This window comes from Abramis brama (assembly GCF_963993115.1).
Source record: "Abramis brama genome assembly, chromosome: 14".
NCBI lineage: Eukaryota > Metazoa > Chordata > Actinopteri > Cypriniformes > Leuciscidae > Abramis > Abramis brama.
In genome coordinates, this window is record NC_139976.1 from 13,979,487 (window position 1) to 13,990,397 (window position 10,911).

General features: G+C 37.1%; 1 protein-coding gene across 1 annotated transcript; it reads left to right on the plus strand.

Moving 5' to 3' along the window:
* Window positions 1-350: 350 nt before the first annotated feature.
* Window positions 351-9,977, plus strand: kctd2 (potassium channel tetramerization domain containing 2). Its single transcript, XM_084134673.1, has 6 exons — window positions 351-987; window positions 2,492-2,600; window positions 3,289-3,380; window positions 3,962-4,057; window positions 5,088-5,213; window positions 5,779-9,977. Exons 1-6 carry the CDS (start codon window positions 637-639, stop codon window positions 5,806-5,808), a joined length of 804 nt encoding a protein of 267 aa, XP_083990799.1. The 5' UTR covers window positions 351-636; the 3' UTR covers window positions 5,809-9,977.
* Window positions 9,978-10,911: the final 934 nt, after the last annotated feature.

Here is a 10,911-nt window from a genome sequence, read left to right on the forward strand (position 1 = left end):
TCTTTTCAGCGGGATTGTTGAATTAATCCATCCACAGAAGTGTTATTTTAGTATGTATATTATTATACTACTTATTGATATTTTAAATTAGCTTCGTCAATTAGTCATTTTTATTAGTTTATATATATATATATATATAAACTAATATAGCATTAATTATTTTTAATCATTAATTACTATATAGCATTAATTATTTTTTATTTCAGTTTTAATATTTTTTTTAACTTAAACTTTTTTATTTCGGTTAGTTCCAAAGGCAACATTTCTAATTTTATAACAACAATTTCCCGAACATTATGTCTGAAATAAAGAAATGCCAAAAATACCATTCTCCAGACTTTTATTTTGTCACATATGGATTTACTTGACCGGGAAGTGATATGTTAAGTCTCACCCATAATATTTGTAGCTTGCATGGGTCGTTTGGATAAACAAAACGGATCTGTATAGCGTTTTACGGCATTGTAAGCTATGTCGCCTCGCGTGAGCGTTACTAACACACCGCAGCAATTTTGCCGTCGTCGTTATCAGCGCGTGTAAACCCGGCCCGTTTAGCGTAACAGCGCCGTGCGGAGCGCTAAATAAAGGCATTTAGTGTCTTATCAAGACGGAACTGACTGTTTGTGCTGCGAAAACATGGCAGAGTTGCACGTTGAACCCAACGCGACTGGCATCATCGAGCAGACCGAGCATTGTGAAATCAGAGGCTCAGTGAACGTGAGACTCCCCTCCCCTACTCTGGTGATTCCGCCCCGGACTGGCTTGTCCAGTCCAGGGGTCTCCAGCTCCAGAGCTGTGTTTGGGTTTCCTATGAAGAGCAACCCCACTTCCCCATCACCAGAAGCCACAGAGAAGCCAGGATCTCGGTGGGTTCGATTGAATGTCGGGGGAACATACTTTGTTACAACGAAACAGACCCTGTGCAGGGATCCTAAATCGTTTTTGTATCGATTATGTCAGGACGATCCAGATCTGGATTCGGATAAGGTAAGGCACTGTTTACATCATTAAAACCCGTCATTACATGTGATTTTAAATCTGAATGCTACGTTAACATTGAGAATGAATACACTGTGGACATAAAGGGTTGTATGTGTGCATTTGATTTTGTACTTATACATGCATACTTATACATGAAGCTCAGCTGGTAAAATCCAGCTTAAATTAATAAAATTCTGTCATTTACTCATGTCGTTCCAAACCTGTATGACTTACTTTCCTCTGTGGAACACAAAAGACGATATTTTGAAGACGGTTGGTAACCAAACAGTATTGGTTTCCATTCTGTGGACCACAAAATACATTTCTCAAAACATCTTGTTTTATGTTCCATTGAAGAAATAAAGTGGTGGTTAATGAGGGTTATTAAATTATGACAGAATTTTCATTTTAGGTTAATTAATAAAAAAAACATAATACAACTGGTTTCTACATGGTCTAAGTTGGTCATTATCTGTTTCACTTTCACCACCATGTTCCATAAACCAACTTGACCACCTTAAGATGACCACCTGCTAACTGGTTTGTTGTTGTTCCAAGATGGTCTACCAGTTTGGACCTGGCAATGACTATTTTAGACCAGCTAGAAACAGGTTAACATGTTCAAGAACCAGCATGGCCACCTTTTCTTCCCTATTGTGAAGTATATCCGAGTGAATCGGTTTCTCGTAAAAGAAAAAAATGTAGGGTGGGACTTTTTTTTCCATCGGAAATTGGTTGTATCATTGGTTCTTTGTGGTTTGCCATTGCTGTGATCTCATGCGAGTGACAGGTTGTCCCGTCCTCAAGCCGGTAAACATCATCAGAGAAGAGATGTCAATGTCATTGCAAGAGGGAGGGGAACTTATTTTGATTAAAGATTATGAGGGAACATGAATTTAAAAAAAACAATTGTTGTACACTAATAAATTAAATACTGCAATATTCCATAAATAAGAATTGTCAATTTTGATATCATAGTGACTTTAAGCTGGTAGCATTTCATGAATTTCTTGCTGGTCCAAGAAAGTTTACTAGCTTGCTCCACCATCTTAGACCATCTAGCTAGCTACCATGTTAAGTTTTCTACTAACTTGAACTGTTTAAAGTAGGGTGTACAATTGTTTCACAGTGCAGCAGAGGATTTCCTCTCCAAGGTGCCAATTCATGTAAAAATAGCCATCACAGTTTGCAGTTTAATAATCACTGAAGATTCTCATTTGAAAAAAGCTGTTGTTGCTACTCTAATTTGCCCTAATACTGGAGAATGAAAGGTCTCGCAAACTGGGTTCTAGAAATTTTCAATCACTTGGTAATCAGTCGCTACTTTACCTGCTGCTTGAATGATGTTAACAGACGTTAATGGTTTCAGTGGTTTGTCAAGGGGGGTTTTCACAAATGACTTAACACTTTTAACTGCAGCGACTAAAACAGTGATGGTACAGGAAATCGAAAACTATGAATTGCAATTGCAAATAGCACTATTCACACTGTTAGTTGTCTTTTCTCACAGGATGAGACAGGAGCATATTTGATTGACAGGGATCCCACATATTTCGGACCCATCTTGAACTACTTGAGGCATGGAAAGTTGATCATCAACAAGAACCTCGCTGAGGAGGGTGAGATGATCTGGGCATGCTGCCCTCAAAAACTTCTTAATGGAACAGTAATGACCTAGTTTCGTTTAGAAACATAATTTTTTTTTGTGGAAAGGGACCACAGTGTACTCACGTAAGAGATAATTTCCTGCAGGACTGGTGAGATATTGAAAGGCTTACAGTCTATGTGTCCAATAATTGTCTTTTTTTTGTGAGTCATTGCTCCAAATTGTGACAATGGCAGTTATTGCATGATGTTTTTGATTTGGTACCAATTTGGTCTACTTGTAGTGCATCATTTCTAATCTTCTTCTTTTATTGGCATGGATGTAGCATTAAAGGGATAGTTCACCCAAAATTTTTAATTCTGACTTCTTTCACTCACCCTCATGTTGTTCCAAACCTGTATAATCTTCTTTGTTCTGTTATACACAAAGTAAGTCCGTACAATGAAAGTCAGTGGAGTCCAATGATATTTTGGACCCCATTGACTTTGATTGTATGGACAAAATAGTTGAAACATCTTCTTTTGCGTACCGCAGCAGAAAGAAAGTTATACAGGTTTGGTAGGACATGAGGGTGAGTAAATGACAGAATTTTCATTTTGGTGTGAACCATTCTTTTAAGACTATATTTTTCCAGATATTTATTTCTGATAACAAAGCAGTAACCACATGATAGATTTTTACTGATTCTCTGGCTACTGCAGGTGTTCTAGAGGAAGCTGAGTTTTACAACATTGCGTCACTTGTGAGGCTGGTGAAGGAGAGAATACGAGACAATGAGAACAGAACGTCTCAGGTATGTGGGAAAACAACAGCCGGAGGAACAGGACATTGTGGTTCTTTTAATACAATCAATCAGCAAATTTGCTAGTTCACTGGCATTACTTAAAGGAGGTATTTCATTCTTCGACTTTAAGCAGTCTGTGGAATGTGAATTCCTCATTCGAAACTATTTAGGATCTGAAAAAGCTATAATAAAATAGACAAGCATTGACATAATTAGAGAATTAGCTTTAAGGAATAGTTTACCCTGAAATGAAAAGTCTCTCATGATCATTTACTCACCCTCATGTCGTTTCAAACTTGTATTTCTTTCTTTCTTCTGTGAAATGCAAAAGAAGATGGTTTGAATAATGTTCACGCTGCACTTTTCCATACAATGAACTTTGTGCTTCCATTGTATGGAAAAAGAGTACGCTCTTTCTAATAACTTGTGGTTCAATGGAAGAATTAAACTCACAGGTTTGAAACAACATGAGGGTGAGTAAATAATTTCATTTTTGGGTGAACTATCCTAAAATGGGTTTCTAAAAACCTGTGCATCTTCACAGAATTAATTCTGTGTGAATTCATTATGGAATATGATTGTTTTTACAGGGCCCTGTGAAGCATGTGTATCGTGTATTACAATGTCAAGAAGAGGAGCTCACTCAAATGGTTTCCACCATGTCAGACGGATGGAAGTTTGAACAGGTAGGTTTTGTTTTCTCTTCACAACCCCGTCATATAATGTGATGCTATTGACTGGTATAGGTAGCAGTATTGTACTGTAGCATATACATAGTTCCCACAGGCCAATTAATGTCACGTGACCTCACCGGAGACGCCATCTTTGATGGCATAAGCTGCTGTGTTTACAAAGTTTTACAAGCAAATTTCTAATATTTCTTTCTGTTTATAATGTTACGAAAATCATGAAGAGACAAAGATTATAAAGAGACTATTAACACAAGACAGAGAGAGGTACAATGCGAAAATTTCAGTCATAAATGGTGTGGATTTATGCGTTAACGAAGGAAGCACGCGTGCAAATTAATTAATGTAATGCGGAACTACTTTTTACGCGGGTTCTTTAGGGACAATCTGAGATTGCAATGCTGGAATGTGTGTGTGAGTGTGTGTGCGCGTGTGAGTTAGAGAGAGAGAGGCGCGGGCGCGATCGAACAGCGGAAACAATGTTGTTTTTGTATGTTTTTAATACCTCGTCATTTTGAATACGTGACATCATTCAAGTTTCTTTCCTGTTTATCCTCGCCAGCCATAACCTCCGTCGTTGTTCTGACTTCTCACATTCATGAAGTCTAATGACGGGTATACTGTAAAATCCAAATTTAACTGAACCTCCGGCACGATTTGAACATCCATTGACTCAGCAGGAGATGAACATTTTCACTTTTCATCACGAAATTAACTCGTTTCAGCTTCTTCTTCTAATGTTCTGCCCACAGAAATGGCGCCGGGTCGGCAAATGCCCGTATGTTGTGACGTCATGTAGGAACTATGTATTTGAAGACATACTGCAGATCTCTTGATAGCTCCTTGATGTCTTATCAGGTTGTTTCTTATAAGTCATGTCCCTCCAAACAACAGATTGTGGATGCTGTACATTGTTTTTTTAGAGATAGGCTATGTCTACACCTTTCTTTGGGACTTATGTAATTTGCTGTTTTGTTGCTTATCTGTTTGCTATGGTAAAAACTTGACTCAACTTGTCCATCTCAAGCTCATAAGCATCGGCTCCTCCTATAACTATGGCAACGAGGACCAGGCCGAATTCCTGTGCGTCGTTTCCCGGGAGCTCAACAACTCCACTAACGGAATTGTTATCGAGCCCACTGAGAAGGCTAAGGTATGATTAACTCTTTTTTTATTTTTATTTTTTTTTTTACTCTTTTTTTATTACCTTATTTAGTTTAATATACTTTTTTGAAAACTCGTTTTTTGTAACAAAATATAATATTTCAAATAAATTATTAAACTGAATAAGGTAAGATGAAGTTACATTATTAAGAAATAATAATATAAATGCGCAGCCCTTCAAAAAGCACAGCAAACGTGGAATTTTTTTAAATCGCAAATGCAATTTTTTTATCAGAAACATCTTAGCAATTTTTTTTCCCTAAATCGTGCAGCCCTATTATTATTTTTATTCTTATTTTTTGTTACATTTTTTTTATTAAATTATTAAATAAAGTAAAATATAATACTTATTATTATTATTATTATTATTATTAGTAATAATAACAGAAGTAATTAATCAAATAAATAAAATAATACAATAAAGTTTAAAAAATAAATAAAAGTGGTATTATTTAGTGTTTATTAATGGTCCTTAACTGCCATATCAGATTGAGGAGAATTTGTTTTATTTCAAAATTGTAGAGCTCATCGTTGTCCTCGTGTTTCCCCAACAGATCCTTCAGGAGAGGGGGTCCAGGATGTGAGGAGCCCAGACAGATCTCCCATCCCTCGCTTCCTTTCTCCAGATCCTCCTCCACCATACAGCTGACTTCAAGTTCATTAGCCCACCACCCCTCACCTCACCGTGCCCCTCCTCCCTTGTGCCTTTCCACTGTGGGGGTTTCAGTCCCCCTCCTCCCTGCAGTGCTGCAACATTAACCAATCAGCACCACCACTAACTATCACTGCTATTATCGACTAATCGAAAAATGTATCCTCACATTTGATGCAAGACTGCTCAGAGAGAGGATTACAGGGAAGGATTCATCATTCATCCTAATGCTTATTTATGCTGACTTCATCATCATCCTCCTCATATCCCAGTCATTATCATCATAATCTTTACAGCTGCTGGCTTTAAATGTTTAAAGGGGGCTCAGTTGCCCCTGTTGGCTCGGCTGCATTCACTTGACCATAATCTCCTCAGGACTTCCAAACGGCGTGCAAGATAGACTCCATCTACCGTCAATACAGCTTCTATTAACAAGCGCATTATCTAATCATTATCAGCCAAATCCGCATCATTTCAGCATTCACTTCCCATTGCCTGGTCAGACCAAGAGCACAGCAGATGGCGCAATGGATAAAGAGAAGACAGCGGCTTTTGAACTTCTAAAGAGTGGCATGTTTCTTTCGTTAACCATCCATTTACCCATCTGGAAAGGACTAGAGGAGAAGGAAGAACTCATACTGCCAAATTGTCCGGTCAGATGCCCAAAATCGCGTGTGCACCGCTGTGAAGATGTCTCACATTTCCAGTTCGCTCTGGTTGATTTTTGTCATCCTGGATTTTATTTTATTTTATGCCTTGTCGCTGGATATTTCAAAGCATCAAAACAGGAAATAAATAACAAAACAAAGAAATATGTGGTTGTAGGGCATGTGAGGCTTATGTATATTACAAACATATGTATTATGAAAAGGCAGAATGCAAGTCATTGTTAATATCTGTACCATAGTGGTCAGGGTTTTTTGTGGGTGTTTATCAAGATAAGTTTCTCTATTTTATTGGGGGAGGTTCTGTATTGACCCCTAATGTTTTTTTTGTTTTGTTTTTAAACCTGGTCGCCGAGATGTGAATTTGTTGTGAGGTTCCTTCAAACTTTTTGTCAATGACTGGAAAAAAAAAAAAACAGGAGATTTCTTGTATAGAGGTATCAGGCCTACATAGTCCAGGTGGTTCAGGAGACTGTTGTTAGACAAATTGCCCACAAGTTTTGAGTCAGGGCAAAACTGCATTAGTGGCTCTTTGTTGCATTTTGATTTTATTTTATTTTTTACACTTTTATGACATTTTAGATTCAGACCCCATAACATTTTGGCTATTTAACTGTTTAACTCATTTTTGTTCAAACAAAGTCTGATCACGTCAGTGGAATGTTTTTGAATGTAAAGGGCAAATCTAGTTTATAACTTTTGTAGGAAACTCAGAAGTAAAGACCAGGAGACTTTGTTGCATCTTCAGCAGGATTCTTTATTGAGAACACAAGCTGTCGGTAGCTGCAGTCATCAAGTCTAACTAAGGCAGTGTACACTGTAGTTTATATAGATTTGGCGATGCTTAGATATGGAGACAAAGCACCTGGGTGATGACCTTAAACAAAGCATGCAAATGAAGTATACAGCTTTAGGAACCTGCCCAAGACTCTAGAGTTTTACCAATCCTAATCCAATCAGCATAACTATTCAAAGACTGGGACAGGGGCTCCAAGAGCCATTAAAGACAAAGGGTGAGTCTCTCAGTAATCTGACTCTTGCAAATCTCTTGCTGGAAACTTTGCTTAACAGCTGATATTATAATCATCATAACCTGTCCTTAAATGCTAAATTCATTGTACTCTACCTTAGTTTTTCATGTTATGTTATGTAAGGACATAAGATCAGCAGATCTTAAACAGATTCTTAAATTTGTAATCCCACACTTGAGGTAAATCATTTTAACATTGAAGCCCAGTGTTTGAAACCAGTTGCCCTCTTTGTCAGATCTTGATCTCCTGTTTTATTTTATTTTTTAATAAATGCGTAGTGGTTTTTCTGAATCTACTGTGACTACATCACAAATTATCAGTATTTGAACGGTATCCAAACTGACTTTTGGTTATTCATATCTTTTGATAAACTATTGAATCTAGGAATTGGTGTAAGATGGCATCATGTGCGTGGACTTTAGGTGACGTTTTTATGGTCTGCAGTGTTTTAAAGTGTTGTCTCTTCCTCTAAATGGCATCAAGGATTTTACCTCTTTATCACAGTTTACACTCATGTCCTTTTGTTTATCATATCAAGAAGGCATAGTACTTGAGTTTGTGAGCTACAGTATACTTTGTTTCTGTGGTTGTTGGTTTTCTGTTTTTTTTTTTTTTTTGGTTGTGTTAATGTTTTCCCCCTCCTGAGGAGAGTTTATTTGTTCAGCCTCAATTATTACCGGGACCTCGGCTCTCTCACAGGATCCTATTGTACATTCCCATTGTTCAAATAGGTTTCAGGTCTGGTTTCAAAGCAGAGTCCTGGATTCAAATCTAGGGGGCACTGTTTAAGTCTCTCTAACTTAAGACCCACTTGTTTGTCTAGTGTTGTGCCTTTGACCTGTCGTGCCCTATGTGTTTTTCACTCCTAGATTACTCTTCTTAAAATGCAGATTCTTTAAATTTCATGTTTGTTTTGACTAAGTCAGTTCTGTTCCTTGACTCAGATACTGAATGTACCCGTTTCCCCTGAGTTTGTTATTGTTCTTGTTTCAGTGGTTCATCTATATTTAGCTTTTTCATTTCTGCCCCAATGCACTTTTAATTTTGCACCTACCTACATTATAATGTTCTCACTGTGTGGATTTTGTTTTTAGATTTTGTTCTATTTTTAGAATCGGACCCCATGTCATGTGCAGTCTCAAGTTTTATTTAAGACGGTTCAGGAAACTGATATGAATGTCACATTGACTGCTGATGCTTTACAGCACTTGAGACTTTGAGACTTCTTTGTCTTGTTTCCTTAAAGAAATCTGCCATTCTCTTTTAGGTCTTGTACCACATGTTGTTTAAGATCAAACAAAAAGATATATAGATAAAAAGATATTTTCTTTGTGAAAATATTTATGCCATTCTGAAAAACCAGGAGGTTGACGTTTTGGAATGGCAACTTGGAAGCATGCAATGTGTTGAGTATGTAATGTTATATGCTGGGATGTTGTCATATTGTAAAGGTGAATTGGTGCATGGACAGTTGACAGATGGTATTAAAGGGATAGTTCACCCAAAAATGAAAATTCTATCATCGTTTACTCACCCTCAAGTTGTTCCAAACCTGTATGAGTTTATTTGTTCTGCTGAACACAAAGGAAGATATTTGGAAGAATGTTTGTAATCAAACAGATCTCGGTCCCCATTGACTTCCATAGTAGGAAAAAATATACATGTATACTATGGTAGTCAATGGGGACCGAGATCTGTTTGATTACAAACATTCTTCCAAATATCTTCCTTTGTGTTCAGCAGAACAAAGAAACTCATACAGGTTTGGAACAACTTGAGGGTGAGTAAATGATGACAGAATTTTCATTTTTGGGTGAACTATCCCTTTAATAACACTTAAAAAGGGGAAAATCTGGCCCTATTTTGTTTGTTTTGTTGAAATCACTAAAATCAAACTTGAAAAACTTGCTTACTGAGGCAAAATATACTTTTGCAACACCCCCGTATTTGATTTAATTTTTTTTACTTTCAATCAATGTTTTCAAGCCGGCAAAAAGTGCAGTCCTCTGTCATAACATTTTCAGATAAAAGTTAAAAACAAGATCCGTGTTTAACTGAAGAGGTTTTTTTTTCCCCCTGCCATGATAGTTAGTCTACAACACCTGCATGCTTTAATATACAGTACACACACATTTAAACGTGCTGAAAACCTGCTCTTTCATCAGATGTTTTGGGTGTATTGCATTGTCAATAGTATTGATGTAAAGTGTCAAATATGTCACTAAGCTATGGAGATTGTGGAGCTAAGTGTTCTGGAAATGAATAGTCTTGATCAGACTGTCCTTTTTAATGTTCTTTTTTTTTTTTTTTCATTTTTGAAGTTTGTCTTCTGATGCAGTTTCTTGCAATGTACAGATTGCAAAATGATAATGATAATTTTTATCATAAAATGTGTTTGTGTTTCAGACTTGTGGCATGCTCATTTTGTGTACATTTTTTACATTAAAACTTTGAATATGTATTCTGTTTAAAAATATATTTTGACATATAGAAAAATATAAATCTATATTATATACATTTATATTATATTTTAGATGTTGTGCTCACAAACCGTAATTTTAGGACAACTAAATATTTTTGAGCCTTTCTCTATTGAAATGTTAATTTGCCATATCAGGAAAGCATTATTTTAAAAACTGATGTTTCATTTCCATGGAAACCCTGTAAATAGGCTAATACTATTTGATTTGAAGTGATAGTTTACCCCAAACAATTAAATTTTGACCAAATATGTCTTGTTTCTTCCATGGAACACAAAAGGAGAAGTTGGGCAGAATGACAGTCTCAGTCACCCCTCGCTTATAGTGACAGACTTTCTTTCCAACATCTTTTGTATTCCATTGAAGAAAGTTCCTCAGACTTTTTTTTCTTTAATTATCTTGACTCGATGGCTGTTCTTTAATTCAGGTTATCTAAATTGACATTAAATGCAATTAACATATTTAACGTAACATATTCAAGTGTGGTTTGGGTAAGAATAAGCTGTTCTCTTACGAGAGGTTCTCTCGTATTGCGTAAGTTGCTTACGCTACGGGTAAAGTCATCTTTCCTCGAGATATGAAGCCAAAAATTATCCTTAATTTTGTATTTATTTTCAACGCAGTGCAGCAGCTAGCAGACCTAGAGCAAGCTATCTAGCGCGCTCGTTGGCTGCCCTGCGGCAACTGCAGCAGCCTACCACTGAGCCCTGCGTGACGTCGCGCCCAATGAGCGTCACGCGTCACAGCCCGCCAGAATGGGGGTGGCTTAGCGTATAAAAGGAAGGGCTCGGGGGCTGCTTACCTGATTTTCATCTCTTCAGCGAAGCTCTTCGCATCGCTGGATCCTGAGAGAAGCCGC

What these genes read in the sequence shown, in the direction of transcription:
- kctd2 (XM_084134673.1), top strand. Translation starts at nt 637, where the DNA reads ATGGCAGAGTTGCACGTTGAACCCAACGCGACTGGCATCATCGAGCAG. An exon ending in CAGATCTGGATTCGGATAAG is followed by an intron (nt 988 to 2,491) that starts GTAAGGCACTGT and finishes CTTTTCTCACAG; the next exon opens with GATGAGACAGGAGCATATTT. An exon ending in AGCCCACTGAGAAGGCTAAG is followed by an intron (nt 5,214 to 5,778) that starts GTATGATTAACT and finishes TTTCCCCAACAG; the next exon opens with ATCCTTCAGGAGAGGGGGTC.